The sequence below is a fragment of the Pelodiscus sinensis genome, chromosome 4 (genome assembly GCF_049634645.1).
Source record: "Pelodiscus sinensis isolate JC-2024 chromosome 4, ASM4963464v1, whole genome shotgun sequence".
Taxonomy (NCBI): domain Eukaryota; kingdom Metazoa; phylum Chordata; order Testudines; family Trionychidae; genus Pelodiscus; species Pelodiscus sinensis.
Genome location: NC_134714.1, coordinates 15,387,378 through 15,404,376, shown reverse-complemented (window position 1 = coordinate 15,404,376; position 16,999 = coordinate 15,387,378). Strand labels below are relative to the sequence as shown.

General features: G+C 40.2%; 1 protein-coding gene across 6 annotated transcripts in view; it reads right to left on the bottom strand.

Annotated features, from left to right (window-relative positions):
* SYNE2 (spectrin repeat containing nuclear envelope protein 2) overlaps positions 1-16,999 on the bottom strand; it is a 300,187-nt gene that overhangs the window by 142,519 nt on the left and 140,669 nt on the right. For all 6 annotated transcript variants that reach the window (XM_075926397.1, XM_075926393.1, XM_075926394.1 and 3 more), the window contains 9 exons: positions 15,892-16,104; positions 15,187-15,452; positions 14,253-14,421; positions 10,735-10,890; positions 8,271-8,411; positions 5,591-5,773; positions 4,376-4,513; positions 3,349-3,534; positions 89-211 (listed from right to left, as the gene is read on the bottom strand). In XM_075926397.1, the coding sequence (XP_075782512.1) occupies positions 89-211; positions 3,349-3,534; positions 4,376-4,513; positions 5,591-5,773; positions 8,271-8,411; positions 10,735-10,890; positions 14,253-14,421; positions 15,187-15,452; positions 15,892-16,104 (1,575 nt within the window). The remainder of the gene's footprint in view (positions 1-88; positions 212-3,348; positions 3,535-4,375; positions 4,514-5,590; positions 5,774-8,270; positions 8,412-10,734; positions 10,891-14,252; positions 14,422-15,186; positions 15,453-15,891; positions 16,105-16,999) is intronic.

Genomic DNA, 16,999 nt, shown 5'->3' with positions numbered 1-16,999 from the left:
TTTGCATTCATAAGCACTCTTTGTATTTTTGAAATGTAGTGATTCATTTATTCAATGTAAAAATAGGATTAATAAGATACATACTCACCAGTCCATTTCTAAGATGCTCCTTAGGAGAAAAATCTAATATATCTTCTGTTGACAAGATCGTCTTAATTTTGGCAACATCCTTCTCTATTATTTTAACTTCAGATTCAATGACATTCACTTCCTACATATATTAGAATATCCAAAATGTTGATGGACTATGAAATTTAATTTTACAATCACATTAAGTGTTATTGTGTCTATTAATGCTGTTATCTTAATAAATGCCAAATAAATGAATGAATTACCAGGTCTAAATTTTATCTAAATTCTAAATACATTGTGCTCCAATAGTTTAATGCAAAGTACATTTTCTTGTAAAGCACAAAACGTGGCTTTCATTTAAATGTTTCATATTAAATAGTAAATGTTTTCAAACTGCCCTTCAAACATAAATAAATAAATTTGTAATATACACTATGTTTTGACCAGAAACATAACAGAAAGAGGTATTCAACTGAACATTACTAAAAACCTAATAATTATGTATAATGCACCAGAGATTGTGTGCTGCTGCATTCAGAGTACATTCAACAGGCACGGCAGATCTGGGAGCTAGTTGCTATCTACTGTGCTGTCTTTCAGAGGCTCCTTGTCATAACTCATAAAGGGAATAAGAGATTAATGGTCAGCTGGTCAGGACATAGCTTTAATTCCTGAGCAGGGAAACAAAATAACCTTGAAATCATACATTATTACTCCTGGGGGAATTCTGCACCACTATACGTGTGCATAATTAATGAGCTGCAAATATTTTTAATTTTTTGGGGCTGAAGAAAATGTTGGTTAGAAAATTGTTGCAGTTTTGCCTTTTGACCATCAAAGGGCCTTGTGTCACTAAAACAGAGTAGCACCTCCCGGACGGCTAGAGAAGAGAAAGAGCCTGCCTTCTTGTCAGTGCCTGCTAGGTCAGGGCAAAGCTATGGGGAGACAGATAGCATGAAATTGCTGGGGTCACAGACATGGGCTCATAAGAGCTAATGGAAGATGATAGACTGTGGCAGGGACTGAATGGGAGTGGAGGTACAGGGTCACAAGGGAGGGAGGGACAAATGCAGATGGAAGGGGAACAGGGCCAAATAGGGTCAGTGGATGGCTGAATGAGACACATGGGGAGAAGGAAAGGTGCAGGGCCTCACAGGGATAGGGGAGTGGGTTTCTGAGTGGGGGTGGAGGGACACATGTAGACAGGTGGTGCAAGGACACAAGGAGGTGCAAGGACACATGGGGACAGGGCTGTTGTGCCTGACTGAATAGTAGATGCTAGGGGTCAGCCAGGATCTGCCCAGAGCAGGGATCTCAAACTCCAGTCAGCGCGATGGTGCAATCTGGCCCCGATTCCTGGTGAGCTGGGCTAGGGCCTGTCTGTTATTGGCTCTCTAGTCCCGCCCCTTCCAATCATTGCCCTGCCCTCTCCCCCAGTGATTCTCCAAAGCTGCATGCTCGGGGGTGTGGTGCCATGGGGTGGGGGTTAGCCAATGGCAGGAAGGGGCGGGGTTTGGTGAGCCAGTAACGGACAGGCCTGCCCCCCAGCCCTGGCCCATTGTGAGTCCTGGGCTGGACTGTACAATTACTCTGGCTGGGACTGGTCCATGGGCCTAGTCTGTAGAAATCTCCCTAACAATCCCTCCCTAACTCCTCAAAACAAAAACTCTATACTTTTTGCACCCGTACCCAACAACCCTTTAAATTTACACACAGGCTCCTTCTCTACAATTACTTTCTTCTCTCTCAGTTTCTCATTACCCATTTCTCAGAGAAGTGCAGGAAAGATGTTGCTGTATTGTAGTTTTAAATGAATCATTACTCAAAGTTCAGTATTAATATGCCTGGTAAGAAATTTACTTGTCAAAACAAATTCAGATTTTTTTTGTCACCTTTATTGTTACAGACATACTTGCTCACAGGTGTTTTGACCAAAAATAATGGACACAGGTATCGTTATACTCGACAAAATATGCAAAATTTTGCAGAATTTGAAAAACATGTGCGCAGAATTTAATTCTTTGGCACAAAATTCCCCCAGAAGTAACATTATGAACTATTCTTGGACCTGCATACATGAGGAAGTTTATGAACCGAACTATTCTGGAATACAAGTGCAGCAGCCTGTGTGGACACTGTTGCTCTGATAGACGGCTGCCTTTTTTCCAATTTACCTTATGTTGCTTTGAAACTGCATGAGCTAAACCAGAAAAAGGCACTCCTATATTGGTATAACTCCCCACGTTCATACTATTATTCTGGTGTAACTCTAGCAGAATAATTGTATAACAATATAGTGCTTGCTGGCAAATTTCTCCATGGAGACGGGCCTTTAGAATAAGCTAATAATAAGCACTGTGTTTCTCCTTCTAATAAACAGAAGGCACACCCCCAAATTATTTTACCAATACTCTTGAATATGACAGCTTATTAGGTCTGTAATAGTAACCGTTTAAATGGTTAACCAATAAAACTGGGCTCATCGGTTACCATTAGAATATAAAAACGGCTATACTGGGTCAGACTAATGGCCCATCGAGCCCAGTATCCTGTCTGCCGACAGTGGCCAATACCAGATGCCCCAGAGGTAGGCAACACAACAGGTAATCCTCACATGATCCCTCCCTGTCGCCCTCCTCCAGAGAAACAGAGGCTAGGGACACCATTCCTACCCATCCTGGCTAATAGTCATTGATGGACCTAATCTCCATGCATCTATCTAGCTCTATTTTGAACCCTGTTAAAGTCCTAGCCTTCACCACATCCTCTGGCAAGGAGTTCCACAGGTTTACTGTGCACTGAATGAAGAAAAACTTCCTTCTGTTTGTTTTAAACCTGCTGCCTATTAATTGCATTTGGTGACCCCTAGTTCTTATATTCTGGGAACAAGTAAATACCTTTTCCTTATTCACTTTTTCCACACCAGTCATGATTTTATTGATCTCTATCATATCCCCCTTAGTCTCCTCTTTTCTAAGCCGAAAAGTCCAAGCCTTTTTAATTTTTCTTCGTATGGAACCCGTTCCAAATCCCTAATAATTTTTGTTGCCTTTTCTGAATGGTTAAACACAGTCTCCCAGCCCGGCTCCCAGAGAACCAGCTGCTGCCCAGCACTGGAGGCTCTAATACTAAGATTTTCAGTAGTTACAGTTACCTAATTAACTGCTTTTTAACATTCCTGTTAATTATCACATTGGGCTTTTATAAATGAAGAATTTCCCTATATGTTATTCCTAGGATTAAAATGAGAATAAAAGCCTATTGTTTCAGACTTACATCAGCCATGTGCTGGATGTGAGGAAGAATTTCCATGATCTTTTGCTGTAAAGCTATTACTTGACCATTTACTTCATTTATCTGTTGCACTATATTTTCTGTTTCAAGGATTACTGATAACTCATCCAGTTGTGAATAGATGCTGTGCAGAAGATTTTGCTTCTGTTCTGAATCTTCCAATGCCATCTGGGGGGGGGGGGGGGGAGAGAAAACCACACCAGCACTTAGACTGACTGATTCACTGATGCACCTTGTCTCAGGTACAAACCTTTGTTGTATTCTCAAGTATAATGGCCTTCCAGCCTAAAATATACTAATGCTCCAAACTGTAAAGAATTAGTTTAAACACAATAAGCTAATCCTTGGGTTGACAGGAGTCTGTGACGTTTTCAAATAATTTTGCATACACATTCCCCCTATGGCAGACTACATCATGTAAAAATATAAAAGCCAACCATGGAAGGCTATCAGTTTTTATAGAAAAAGTCATGTCCTGAGAGCAAACGATTCTTCTGAGCTAACCTGATGCATTCTCATGCCAAAACTCATATATCATATACAAAAACCAGTCTTTGCACCATCCTGCCTACAGTGTCAATGTTACAAAAACCTGACAATAGAACTGACTTAGCAAACCCCATTTTAACAAATGCACAGGAATAAAAAAAGCTCATCTACTAATTCTAGATCAATGCATTGTTTACAACAACATGAGTTGTAAAATTTTATAAAGTGCAAAGCAGTGCAACAAGTAGACAAAAGCCAGAACACAATGATTATCATTTTCTAAGACAGACAGATCCCCTACTATAACGTATTTAAAATACTATTAGATGGCTGCTGACATTTTCTTTAATCGCTATAGCCATTTATTTTTTCATGGAAGTTCAAATTTTCAGTGGACTTCCTTATTGGTGCCTGAAAATTTCGTTGATTCAAAATGCATATCTACATGAGCAGCAGTTTCTTAGGATAGTATTTTTTGTCATTTGGGCTCCCTGTACAGAAATTTTGTAAATATACTTACTTGAAGGACGCTGGCATGTTTACTCAAGGCTTTTGCAGAGTTATTTTCAGCCTTTGCAGTTAACAAACCATTAGTGGTTTCTATCCAATACTGCATGCTTTTCAAGAGTTCATCATATTCCTCCATCTTACTAGTGGCCTATAAAAAAAAAACCACTCATAAAAATCTGTTCTGTAATACCTGAAGTTAACACCCCTTTTGAATTAAAGAGTAGCTGTTTCGATTACTTAGTTCTGAATTATGAGGTGGTATTCTGCTCAAATCAGGGTTAGGAAACAGAAAACCTGGATTAAATCCACAGCTCTGTCACACTTTCTGCATGATCTTGGACAAGTCACTTAATTTACCTCAGGCCTTCGTATTTTATCTTTAAAATGGGACTAGTACCCTCCTATCTTTTAGGGGGTGTCATGAAAACAAGTCCATTAATGCATGTGAGGGTCATATGGGTACACAGAGAAAAATTCCTAATCTATCCTAATTGTTTCCTGGGACCCACTGAGCTTATAAAGACTTACATCCACAGAGTTTGGCCTTATTACCTGAATGACTTAATAATTATATTCTCTACATTTAAGGGGAAAAATTTACAGAACCTTGCTATGAAATAAAGAATCAGGATAAAATTTTCAAGAGCACTTGAGTAATTTAGAAACTTAATTCCTGTTTTCGTTAAGTGACTTTTTAATAAGATACCAAATGGCTACTCAAAATTTTTCAGTATTAATTTTCTTACTATTTGATTTCATATTAAATAAACATTTGAAATCATGCACCTTGTTAATTATGCTGTGTTTTAGTATTCTTTCTTCTCCCATTACACAAACATGTGTAATATATACAAAGCTAGGAATTTTGTTAGTAACTGGAGGGTGCTGCATGGGTTCACGTCTGCACAAGTGCACATAACCTCAATACTGGTGCACATATCAAAACTGACTCTGCTCGTGGATGGAAAAAATTAGAGGGAACACTGGGCTTAGGCACTTTGGCCCAGAGCTTCAAAAATACTTAGACATTTAACTTGCACGGAAAGCAATGGGAGTTAGGCACTTACATACCATTGAGGATCTGGCCCTAAGAAGCTTTAGTCCTACTGAAACTTCAGTGACACAGGCTCCTATGCCACGTAGGCACTTCAGAAATGTTCTCCATAGTCTCTTTTTTAATGTCTGATCCTTTTTCAAGCCAAGACACTGGTTGCTTTCCCTTTACCTTGTTTAAGAGTGTGGTTCTCAGCTCAGCGCGTTGCGAGACCAGCTGGTACTGCTGCAAAGGAATCATTAAGCTATCCATCCATTCCTGTGAGTGACATGGATCCTGCTCTGCTATATCTTGTACTTCTGAGTCCAGTTCATTCAGTTTGTAATGCCAAAGGTCTAGCATATCCCAAATTGCCTGCATGAGGGAAACGGCAAACAGAAAGTTATGGTCAGATTTAATGGTGACAGCATAGCTATCTAGTTTCCTGTCTGGGCCATGTAAGTTTTCAATTTGTAAAGGTTCATGAGCCCCACAGAACATTTTGTATCAACTCTGGGTCACTCATGCCCAAGACAGATGAGAAAAAATCTTTTGCTGTGAGACAAAGAGTTTTGAAAGTATTCATCAATTAGATTGGGGCTTGGCAACCTTCTCAAACCAAAGAGTCAAACTACATAAAAATTCAGAACAAGTGGTCAACAAAGAGCTGAATGTGAATGCCCATATGCATGCCTGAAACTTAACATTATTTATTACTGACATGATTAATAATAGCATAAATGAAACTTAGTCACAGACTTTATTTAATGGGACTTCTGCTGCTGCATCTTTTCACAGATTTCTTTGAAATGTACATCATAACTGGTCAAACCCAGCTTCATGCATGCATTCAGGCAGTCTTCTGTCAATCTTATGGCAGGGAGCAGAGATGTGAGGGTGCAGGAATCTGTGTTGGGGCGTATGAGGGGCTCAAAGCAGGGGATTTTGGTGTATGATGGACTCGGGGCACAAGAACTGGAAAAGGGCAAATACAGTGCCCATCTATATAAAGGGAAATAAGAACAACCCAGGAAACTACAGACCAGTCAGTTTAACTTCTGTGCCAGGGAAGATAACAGAGCAAGTAATTAAGGAATTCATCTGAAAACAACTGGGAGATAATAAGGTGATAGGGAACAAATCATGTCAAACTAATCTGATAGCCTTCTTTGATAGCGTAACAAATCTTGTGGATAAGGGAGAAGCGGTGGACGTGGTATACGTAGACTTTAGTAAAGCTTTAGAGATGGTCTCGCATGATCTTCTTATCAATAAACTAGGGAAATACAACCTAGATGGGGCTACTATAAGGTGCATGCATAACTGGCTGGATAACCGTTCTCAGAGTGTAGTTAGTAACGGTTCACAGTCATGCTGGAAGGGCATAACAAGTGGGGTTCCACAGGGGTCTGTTTTGGAACCAGTTCTTTTTAATATCATTATCATTAATGATTTAAATATTGGCATAGAGAGTACCATTAATAAGTTTACAGATGATACCAAGCTGGAAGGGGTTGCAAGAGTTTTGGAGGATAGGGTAATAATTCAAAATTATCTGGACAAACTAGAGAAAGGGTCTGTGGTAAATAGGATGAAGTTTAATAAGGACAAATGGAAAGCACTCCACTTAGGAAGGAACAATCAGTTTCACACATACAGAATGGGAAGTGATCATCTAAGGAAGAGTACTGCAGAAAGGGATCTAGGGGTCATAGTGGACCACAAGCTAAATATGAGTCAGCAGTGTGACACTGTTCCAAAAAAGCAAACATGATTCTGGGATGCATTAACAGGAGTGTTGTGAGCAAGACACGAGAAGTCATTCTTCTACTCTACTCTACACTGATTAGGCCTCAGTTGGAGTATTGTGTCCAGTTCTGGACACCACATTTAAAGAAAGATATGGAAAAACTGGAGAGGGTTCAGAGAAGATCAACAACAGTGACTGAAGGCATAGAAAACATGACATATGAGAGAAGACTGAAAGAATTGGGCTTGTTTAGAGTTTAGAAAAGAGAAGACTGAAAGGGGATATAATAGTTGTTTTCAAGTACCGATATCTAAAAGGGTGTCACAAGGAGGAGGGAGAAAAATTGTTCTCCTTAGCCTCTGATAATAGGACAAGCAGCAATGGGCTTAAACTGCAGCAGGGGATGTTTAGGTTGGACGTTAGGAAAAACTTCCTAAGTGTCAGGGTGGTTAAACCCTGGAATAAATTGCCTAGGGAGCTTGTGAAATCTCCATCACTGGAGATATTTAAGAGCCCGTTGGATAGACAGCAATCAGGGATGATCTAGATGGTACTGGGTCTTGTCGTGAGGGCAGGGGACTGGACTTGATGTTCTCTTGAGGTCCTTTCCAGTTCTAGTGTTCTAAGGTTGGTTGGTGTGTGTGTGTGTGTGTGTGCGCGCGTGCACGCGCAGAAGTGTTATGGCAGGGGACTGGGGATGCGGGGATGCATGAGTTTGGGGATGTGGGGTTCAGGCGTATGATCGGCTCAAGATTGGTGTGTAGGGGGTGCAGGAGTGTTATGACGCTGCGGCGAGATGGGGCCTGGACCCCAATTGGGAGCTTGTTGGCCAGGCTTCATTTTTAAATAAAATAAAACATTATGTCCAACACAAAAGGTTTCAAAGATGTTTTTATTCATGGCAGGAATTGGGAACCTTTTTAGGTTGGGGGCCAGTGACCCACAGAATAATTTGGCTCTCAGTTGCGGAGGAAGATGAGGGGACTGAGTTAGGGCTCCAGAAGAGCCATATCTGACTCCCTAGTGAGTCATATTTGGCTTGCGAGCCATATTCAATCCTAAATCCTATTCAATAAGTGGACCCTTGGACTTCAGACAGGAAAGGGAATTTTGAGACATTACCTTTTGAATTTCCTTGGCTTTTGCAATGTTTTCACTCTTCTGTTGTAACATCTTTTCAACAGCTTGCAGGCCATTGTTAATATTCTCTACTTTTTTATTTATCACATAATGAGGAGAGTTCTGGAAGATTCTGGTGGTAACCTGTCATAGTAAAGGGAAATCCATCTAACAAAGGTCTGTTTCTTTATTCATAATGTCTCACAAAAAGTTTGAATTCTTTGTATTATTTCCTTGACAAGTCACTTAAGAGCAGAATTAGATTTACTGAAGGAAGCAACATTAATATGCTCTAGAGTTCATGGGTCATTCACTAGTTTCATTCCACTAAATGACTGGTGAAACACAGCATTAAATATAAATCAGCAAAATATACTGCAACGTGGAGTACCGGGTTGCTTCTGCTGGTTTCTGTTCTGCCCAGTAATGAAAGAAACACAACTTATTTTAGGGAAAAGATCCACTCCACCTCCTTACTGAACAATCAAAACTAAGCTATCCTCTCCAGGCTGTATGAACAAATGATATTTAATTTATTCTGTATGGGTGCGTCTATCCTGCACGCTTATTTCGAAATAAGCTATTCTGGAATAGTTATTCCAAAACAGTTTATTTCAAAATAGCACATCTACACTGCAGGGAAACTTCAAAATTAGTCCGAGGCAGGCTTCCCTAATGTAGATGTGCTATCTCGATTTAGAGCCCCAAGAGGTATTGGGGAGGAATAACTTAGAATGGCCCTGGTGAGGGGCTATTTCGAAATAGCAGCAGTGGTGTGTCTACACACGCCTTATTTTGAAATAGCTATTTTGGAATAGGCATTATTCCTCATAGAATGAGGTTTACAGATTTTGGAATAATCCGTCATTATTTTGAAATTATTTCAAAGTAACGGAATGGCTGTGTAGATGCTCGCATAGTTATCTTGGAATAACGCTAGTTATCTCAAAATAATGGTGCAGTATAGACACATCCTAAGTGAGTACTCATAACTGGGGAACACTGAAAGCATTGAGACAAAGTTATTTATTTAAGTTAGACACTGTTCATTATCTAAACTAACTAGCAAGATTTTTAGGGGCAACACTGTGCACTAGGAGCTGAGACAAATAAGATTCTATTACTACAGGACTACTCAACTTTCGAAGCCCCAAGGGCCACAATGAACCTCATAGGACATGCCAAGGGTAGAAAACTTAAGTGTGGTTGCATATATATGCAAATATATGTAAACAGCTTCTTTCACACTGATGTGCATGAATACAAAGATTACGCCGTAAGCTGTGGCATTAGACCCAAATGTGGCCAATCAGCACCTCTCAGGCTCTGTCCGCAGGATTAAGCAGCCAGCACTTCCCACAATGCCCTGGCGCTCCCAGCACCTCCACCCTGGGGGCTAGAAACGCCGACACCCCGTACCCATCTGTTCCAGCCAGTCCGTCCGCTTGCATCTTTCAATGCTCACCCTGCTTGGGAGATACCTCGCCGTTATGGAGCATGTTCCCAGTGGAGGCCATGTTCAAAGAATCCCACCCACAGGCCACGTGTTGAGCCCCATGTAAACCCAAACCGGACCACGGGCCGCATGGGGCCCATGAGCCGCATGTTGAGTAGCCCTGCTCTACTTTGTATGCATAGGAGAGCCGACAACCTCACCGTGCTCAAGGGCAAGGTGTGTGTGTGGGGGGGGAGCAGCTTCCCACTCCCAGAAGAGGCAAGACCTCGGGCGGAAGGAGTAGGGCCAGGACAGCCAGCCCTCAGCACCTCCCGAACCACAGTGCACCTCCCGCCCCCAGCCCTCAGGAATGCACCGCGTGTGTCTCTGGCAGCAATTTAAAGAGCTCAGTTGCCACAGTAGCAGAGGCAGCAGCCAGAAGATTCGGGCCCTTTTGAGTGGCTGAATGCTGGGGCAATTGAGCCCTTTGCTTTCCCTCCCACACCAGTCAGCAGGCCTGTGGGTGCAGCTCTATTTAAAAAGGTATTTGTTGAACTTCTAGATGGATTTGAAATGAAATGCCTACAGAACACAGAAATATGTTTTGAGCATCTCATCTCACCCAGCTGTGCCTGATGATGTGATGAGACTTCACACTTACAGGGAAACAGAAGTTAAAAACCATTTTGGGTCAAATGTAAGAATGTGATTGAAGGGAAAGAGGACAGTAGTGTCCTGGAAAGTATAAAATAATGTATATGCTTTCTTATCCTTACTGAATCTGCCATTTCTTCTTGTAGTTTAATTAACATAATTTTATACCTTAATTTGTAAATTGCTATAATATTTTAAAAGGATAGAGAAGTAGCACATGCAATTATCTGCAGTTGATACATGTCTACTAAATGTGGAATGAAAGTAAAATTAGCATTTAAACCAAATACCATTTTAACTGACATTTGTAGTTAATAGCAATAATGTGATATACAAACATTCTAAATAAATAAAAATGTGAATCCCATAAATTGTTACCTTCTCTTCTAGGTCTTGTAATGTTTTCTTGCAGCCTTCCAACTGTGTTTCAATATCTGCAGGAACTATCGTATACATGTCTGAATACTTGATTCGTAGTTTCTCCATAATATCCTTAATAGTTTGATTCTCTCTGTTAATTATTCTCTGAACCTCCTAAAACATTTAAAGAGCAGTTTCAGAACTTATAAAACACTAAAAACTTAAAGTCAGTAGGAACTAGTTGAGTCATCTACCATGATTATGATTTAAATAAGGTGTTTTCAAATTACAAAACCTCACTTGACAGCCTATGCAAGCAGATTAAACCTGAGATATTTTCACTAGTTTAGACAAATGATTCTTTTCAATCAGTAAGAATTAATTAAACTTGATACCACTTCATGTCAAACTATTGTAATATAGTAATACTTATTGACAGAAATAACATATGGTCAGAATGTTCACATGTGTCTATGAATTAATGTTCAGCTTTATGACATTCCTATTACAAATCCTGGATGTTTACTTTCAAATAAGTTTTTAAAGTTTAACATTATTTTAACAACTACATTATTGCGACAACTACAACACAAAGACTGCTAACAGCAACAGTCTTGAAACTGAAGTGTCTGCTTTCAAGTGATTAAGTAGAACTGCACCGCACAGCTCCTTTCAAAACAGTAGGTTCCAGTTCTGTGTGAAGAATGTAGGTTTTGCGAGACAAAAGAAACCTGAACAAATGTCTGCAGCCTGTGTCCTAGAAACAAAATGTGAACTAAGTCCTCTCATAGAACGAAGAAGAAACTTGTTTGTTAGGCTTTCTAAAATTTGAAGCTGCAAAATCTCTTGTTTTTACAGTTACTTTCCCCAAGTCTCCACCATTTTTATGTGGCATCAAATGTAGTTATTAGGCAAAGTAATAAATTCATATTATGCAGTGAGAAATTTTGACTCAGACTATGGGATAATTATTTTTTTTAAGTTTGATTGCACCATTCTCCTTTAAATCCTAACCTTCATTTGGGAACCTTGATCTACACCCAAAGTATACTGCACAGAAAGACTATCAGTGGACGAAATAAAGTTTTCTTTCCCAATGTGCTGTGACAACTGGATCCAACTAAAAAGGACACAAAACTTATGTACAATATACCACATAGAAGCTTACTGTAACAGTGCCACAATCAAGATTATACCAGCATTTTTGGGCTCCCCAAATGACAGGTTTCTGAAATAAACAACTCTCTTATCTGCCATAAACAGAAAATATCTCTTTGTAAAATGGACTTTCATATCAGTATAGCAATATAAACACACAGTGTATTTATATTTTTAGCTGTAAAATGGTGGTATTTAAAAGCTTCCCAATTTTGTGCTCAAGATTTATAATACAGTTATGATTATTATTGTTTGTATTACTCTAGTGCCTATGGACCCTAGTCGTGGATCAGGGCTCCATTGTGCAAGGTACTGTACAAAAGGAATAAGATGATGATTCCTTCCCCAAGGGGCTACATAATGTTCCCTCACTATCTACATCTTTATATCCTATATGAGTGCTAATTAAAAACTTGCCAACTGCCTTAGATAATAAAGCATTGTCACTAATTTATCTCTCTCAGCATTTCACAGAACAGATTCATAGAAACATAGATCTGGAAGTTCCTCCCCCTGCACTGAGACAGGATTAAGAAACATAACTGCACTAGCCACCGTGTTTCTTATCTTATAAATATTTCCGAAAGTTAGTTAGATAAGTTAGTTAGTCCCAAAAGATCTCCGAAACGGTAAGAGCTAGAAACATGAAATTTTGCACGAATACTACTGATTTTCTAACTTAGATAACTGGATTGGTTATATCTCAAAAGCGGTTCCCCCGATTCCTCCAGAGCCCCAATTGGGCCCACTGATCATTCCGAAGGCTCTCCGAAACTGTAAGAGCTAGAAATACCACATTTTGAATGGATGCTACTGATTTCGTAACTTCAATAACTGCATTGGTTATATCTCGAAATCAGTTCCCCCAGAGCCCCAATTGGGCCCACTGATAATTAGCTTTTCGTAGCACCTGATCATAGGCATTTGCTGGACTCTTCTGTTAAGCATGTCACATAAACTGCTACTACGAGATCCTAGAGGATAAAGCATGTGGGCCCCTGCAGCACCATCAAGGGAAAGCCCATGGGGGAGACACTGCAGTGGTGCAGAAAATCAGCAACCTCCCCTATACTAGGGCACCAGCAGGTCTCCAGGACAGACCCAAATGTGGCTGATGCTGGCTAGGGTCTAGCCTTGCTAATTGTGGCTGGGAGAAACCTCCAGCTATCACAGCCTCTCAACATCTTCACACAGCCAGGCTCTGACTGAACCCCTTCTGGAAATTAAAGTTGCTTCCCTCCCCCTACATCCAAATGAGCCCTCCCACCACTTGCCCTCCTTTGGGCTGCGTGCGTTCTCCTGGAAGGGCTGTGTGCGTTATCAGCAAGTGAGCATTATGCACTTTGCAGGGTTCATCTCACAGTACAAAGACTAGGTGGGCAGGAGGACACGGTTTAGAGCACCGTGGAGCCTGAGGAGGACACGGTACACTCAGAACAGTCTATTCTCATTAGAACAGGTACGTTCAGGTGCTGCATGTTCTGATCATCTAGATATCACTCATTGCACCTGGTCTGAAGGTGTTTCACTTTGTCTGATCAATACAACTGGTCCAGCTGCCGCTAGGAAGTCCATTCAGGTTGCCCCATGGAGCGTGCACTGAAGGCATTCAGGGAGTGGTTACTTTGGGAGCAGTGATTTGCTGCTGCTGCAGAGCCCAGGAGACATCCCCTCTATTTCTCAGGACTTCTGGCAAGGAGGCTGCAGGCATTGGTTTGCATAAAGTTTTTAAGGGAAGATGGGTCTTCCTGATTTGTGGGGATTGAGAAAAGAGACTCTATGGGATCTGTCGTTTTGTAAACACATCACTAGTTATGTTAATTTCTTAAAGTAATATATAAGATAAAAGTATTTCCAATAAAGTATGCTATGTTAATGTAATTGACGTAGTTCATCATCACACCTTTTACTATATTTTCCCTGGGCGACGCTGGGTATTTCTGCCAGTATTAAATATAAGAAAAAGATTATTGAAGATATCTACCATAGGGTATCTCTTAGGAGAATTTGAGTAATTTTTTCAGTACTCTCATTAGCAGAAACACTGCAAATACCAAGGTTATGTTATTTAGTCATCTGTCAGTTAACATGCAGAGTTACATGCAGGTCTTCCCTGCCCCCGCCTCGTGCTGCTGCCACTGTATCAGAGGCAGCAGCATGAGGTGTGGGGGACAGATGTGAACTGGTATATGTGGGGAACTGGTTCAGAGGCAGCAGTGCAGGAGGGAGGACCATCCCCCCGCATGTAACCACTGAACACGTTTATACGTTTACCTACATATACACATTTTAATATTCCTAGTACTGATTTCCCCTCTGTCAAATTTGGTATCTTGAACTCAGAACTGTTACATTCCATGTGACAGTCTTCCACTCACCTCCAGTTGTGCTGCCTTTTCAGTAGAGTCTTGTGACTCTCCATCACACAACAAAAATGAGGTATTTTGTAATGACATCCTCACAGAGTTTATTTCTTCATTAATCTTGTCTCTTTCCTGAATCTCAGACTGTATAGAATTTTTGTGTTTTTGAGCCTTTTGAGATAGCCTAAAGAAAAGAGATTTGCAATAGGAATACGTTAAATATTAGTCTCACTATTCATTGGAAAGTGAAATACTCCAACATATATTTTACAAAATTAAATACTGATACTTAAAAATATACATTTAGAACCAAATCTGTGCCTGCACTGTTCTATTTTGGCATGCTTACTTTTTGATACGTAAGACTCTACACTTGATTTCAGTATAAACATTTGTTTACACATGAATCTTCAGATAAATGTTAATTAGTATGTTTAGTGATGCAAACTAGGCAGGTCAGCCATCTAACCATCCAGTGTAGCCTTGACATGGAACTTGCATACTTACAGCTAAGGTGTGAAAACAGGCCTTGAACAGTGAGCACATAAAAATTTAGATGCCAAAGAGCAAGCATGAAGAAATATAAGTGTACAATTTTGCTCACAAGTTGGATAACTAGGTTGAGACCCTATGAAAATCTGGTAAACAAGGCAGCAATAAAGTGATAAAGGTAAAAAAAAATGTACACAAATACACACACAGGACCTGATTTTCACAGGTGCGGAACATCTGCAACATCCTTTCCAATGAATGGGGAGCTGCAAGTCCTCAGTACCTCTTTACAATTCAAGATTTCACATTTCACATCATTTTAGCTCACATCTAAAATCCATTAAACTTTTTTAAATGTTCTCTAAGTATGAAGACAATGCAGGTGAGTTTCTTAAAACATTCTGCTATTAATTAGTTCTGCATCCAATGTTTCTGAAGTGTCGTTTCTTGCACTTACTTTCTACATCGATCTTGCATGGCATGTATCTCGTATCGAATGGGAACCGATGTTTCTCTCTCTGTGCTTTCAGGCACATTCAGGATGCTTCTTATACGATGTAGTAGTAAAAGCAGTAACAGCTGCTCTCTGTCCATATTTTCCTTGTAACAGTCCACACAGTCTAGCAATTCTAAAAGTGCATTTGTGGAGGCCTTCTCTTTCTCTTTAAGACTTTCTGGTAGTTCTTCCTGAAGATTATCTAGAATTATTGACTGCCGTTCCACCTAAATCAACAATACAAGTATAAGATAAAGTAGGATTCCTTTAGCATTTCAAACTATATTAAGTCCTTGACAAGCACATGGAACTCGCACTAACAGCAATGGGAACTCAGTGTGTGCACTGAGAGCTCAGTACTTCATTATGCAGGGTGCTGAGCATTTTAGTTCTGATCCAACAAAAGATATAAGCACAGGCATCGTTCAAACCCAATGAGTAGCCCACTGAATTCAGTTCCGTCTATAAATATCTCCAGTACTTACATTAAGAAAAGGTTTTAAATAATGGGCTAGTCAGCAAGTGTAAACAGACCTATCCTCCATTGACTTCAGGTGAGCTATACTGATTTTCACCGCCTGAATATTTGGTCCCATAATCTTCTTTAAGCATCCTATTTTGTTATGTTTGTAAAATGTTTTGAAAACAATCTGTTAAGCCACTCACCTCTTCATTGACAAATTTCCATTCCTGTTTTTGGTCCTCACAGTTCATCTCCCATTCTTTTGCAGCCTCGAGCAAACCAAGCCACTTGCCCCACAGTGTGGACACAAACTGGACAAGCATGCCATCACCTTTGCACATCATGCTCAGATCTCTTGAATCCCGTCTCAACGTCATGAGATCCTCTTCAGCCGAAAGAATTTGAGACACCAAAACCTTGAGAAAAGTAACAACCAGAACAGTATTGCATATCAGGATAAATAATAAAACAGTTCCTAACGTGATTAGTACTGTGGGTTAAACAACAGGTACTCTGGGTGCCTATCTACTCATGGGCCAATTTTATATTGGATAATGTAAGACAGACCAGGGTAAGCAAAGCAGAGAGAGAATCTGAGAAAGAGTGTGCCACATTTACCAATGAAAACAATATTTGCTTATTCAATATCTACGACAGATCACCAGCCTAATTATTTTTCACTTCATCCTCATAATGACATGGCGATAGCTACTTAGCTAAGGTTGACCTTTATAAACCTGACCTTCAACTTCTTTAACTCTCACAACAGGAAACCAATGCCCCTGAAATGTCATATCACATCTCATTTTGAATAAAATGTTTGTAGAAGTTTTAGGAAAGCTCACAAAAAGAAAGATAACAGTCTTGAGTGAATGTCAAAACTTCCACTGGTCTTCATGGTGCTAGGATTTCTCTCTCGCGTCCCTCCTCCTCCAGGGTTTAAGAAGTTTCCTTATATTGACTTTTTGAACAGTCTCCTCTTTTTTTGTGAGGGGGTAGAATCTTTGTTTTGTTGTTCCTGATGGGAAATGCCCTTCACTAGGGATGGAGAGTCTTGAGGGGTTGAGTTTTTGACAGGCGTTATTACAGAAGAATTACAGGCATACAATATAAAAAGCCTGAGCTATGGTGTACAACACAACAGTAAGGCAGGAAAAGCGTTAAGTTAGTTGTTCTTTAACACAGGGATGAACAGGAGGCAGAGGAAGGGTCTTAAGCAGGCTGAAGGGAAAAAGAAGTGATCTCTCTCCCTCTCCTCCTATTCCAAGGAAAAAACAGGGTCAAGAATTTTCTAGGTCTAGGTCCCAACCA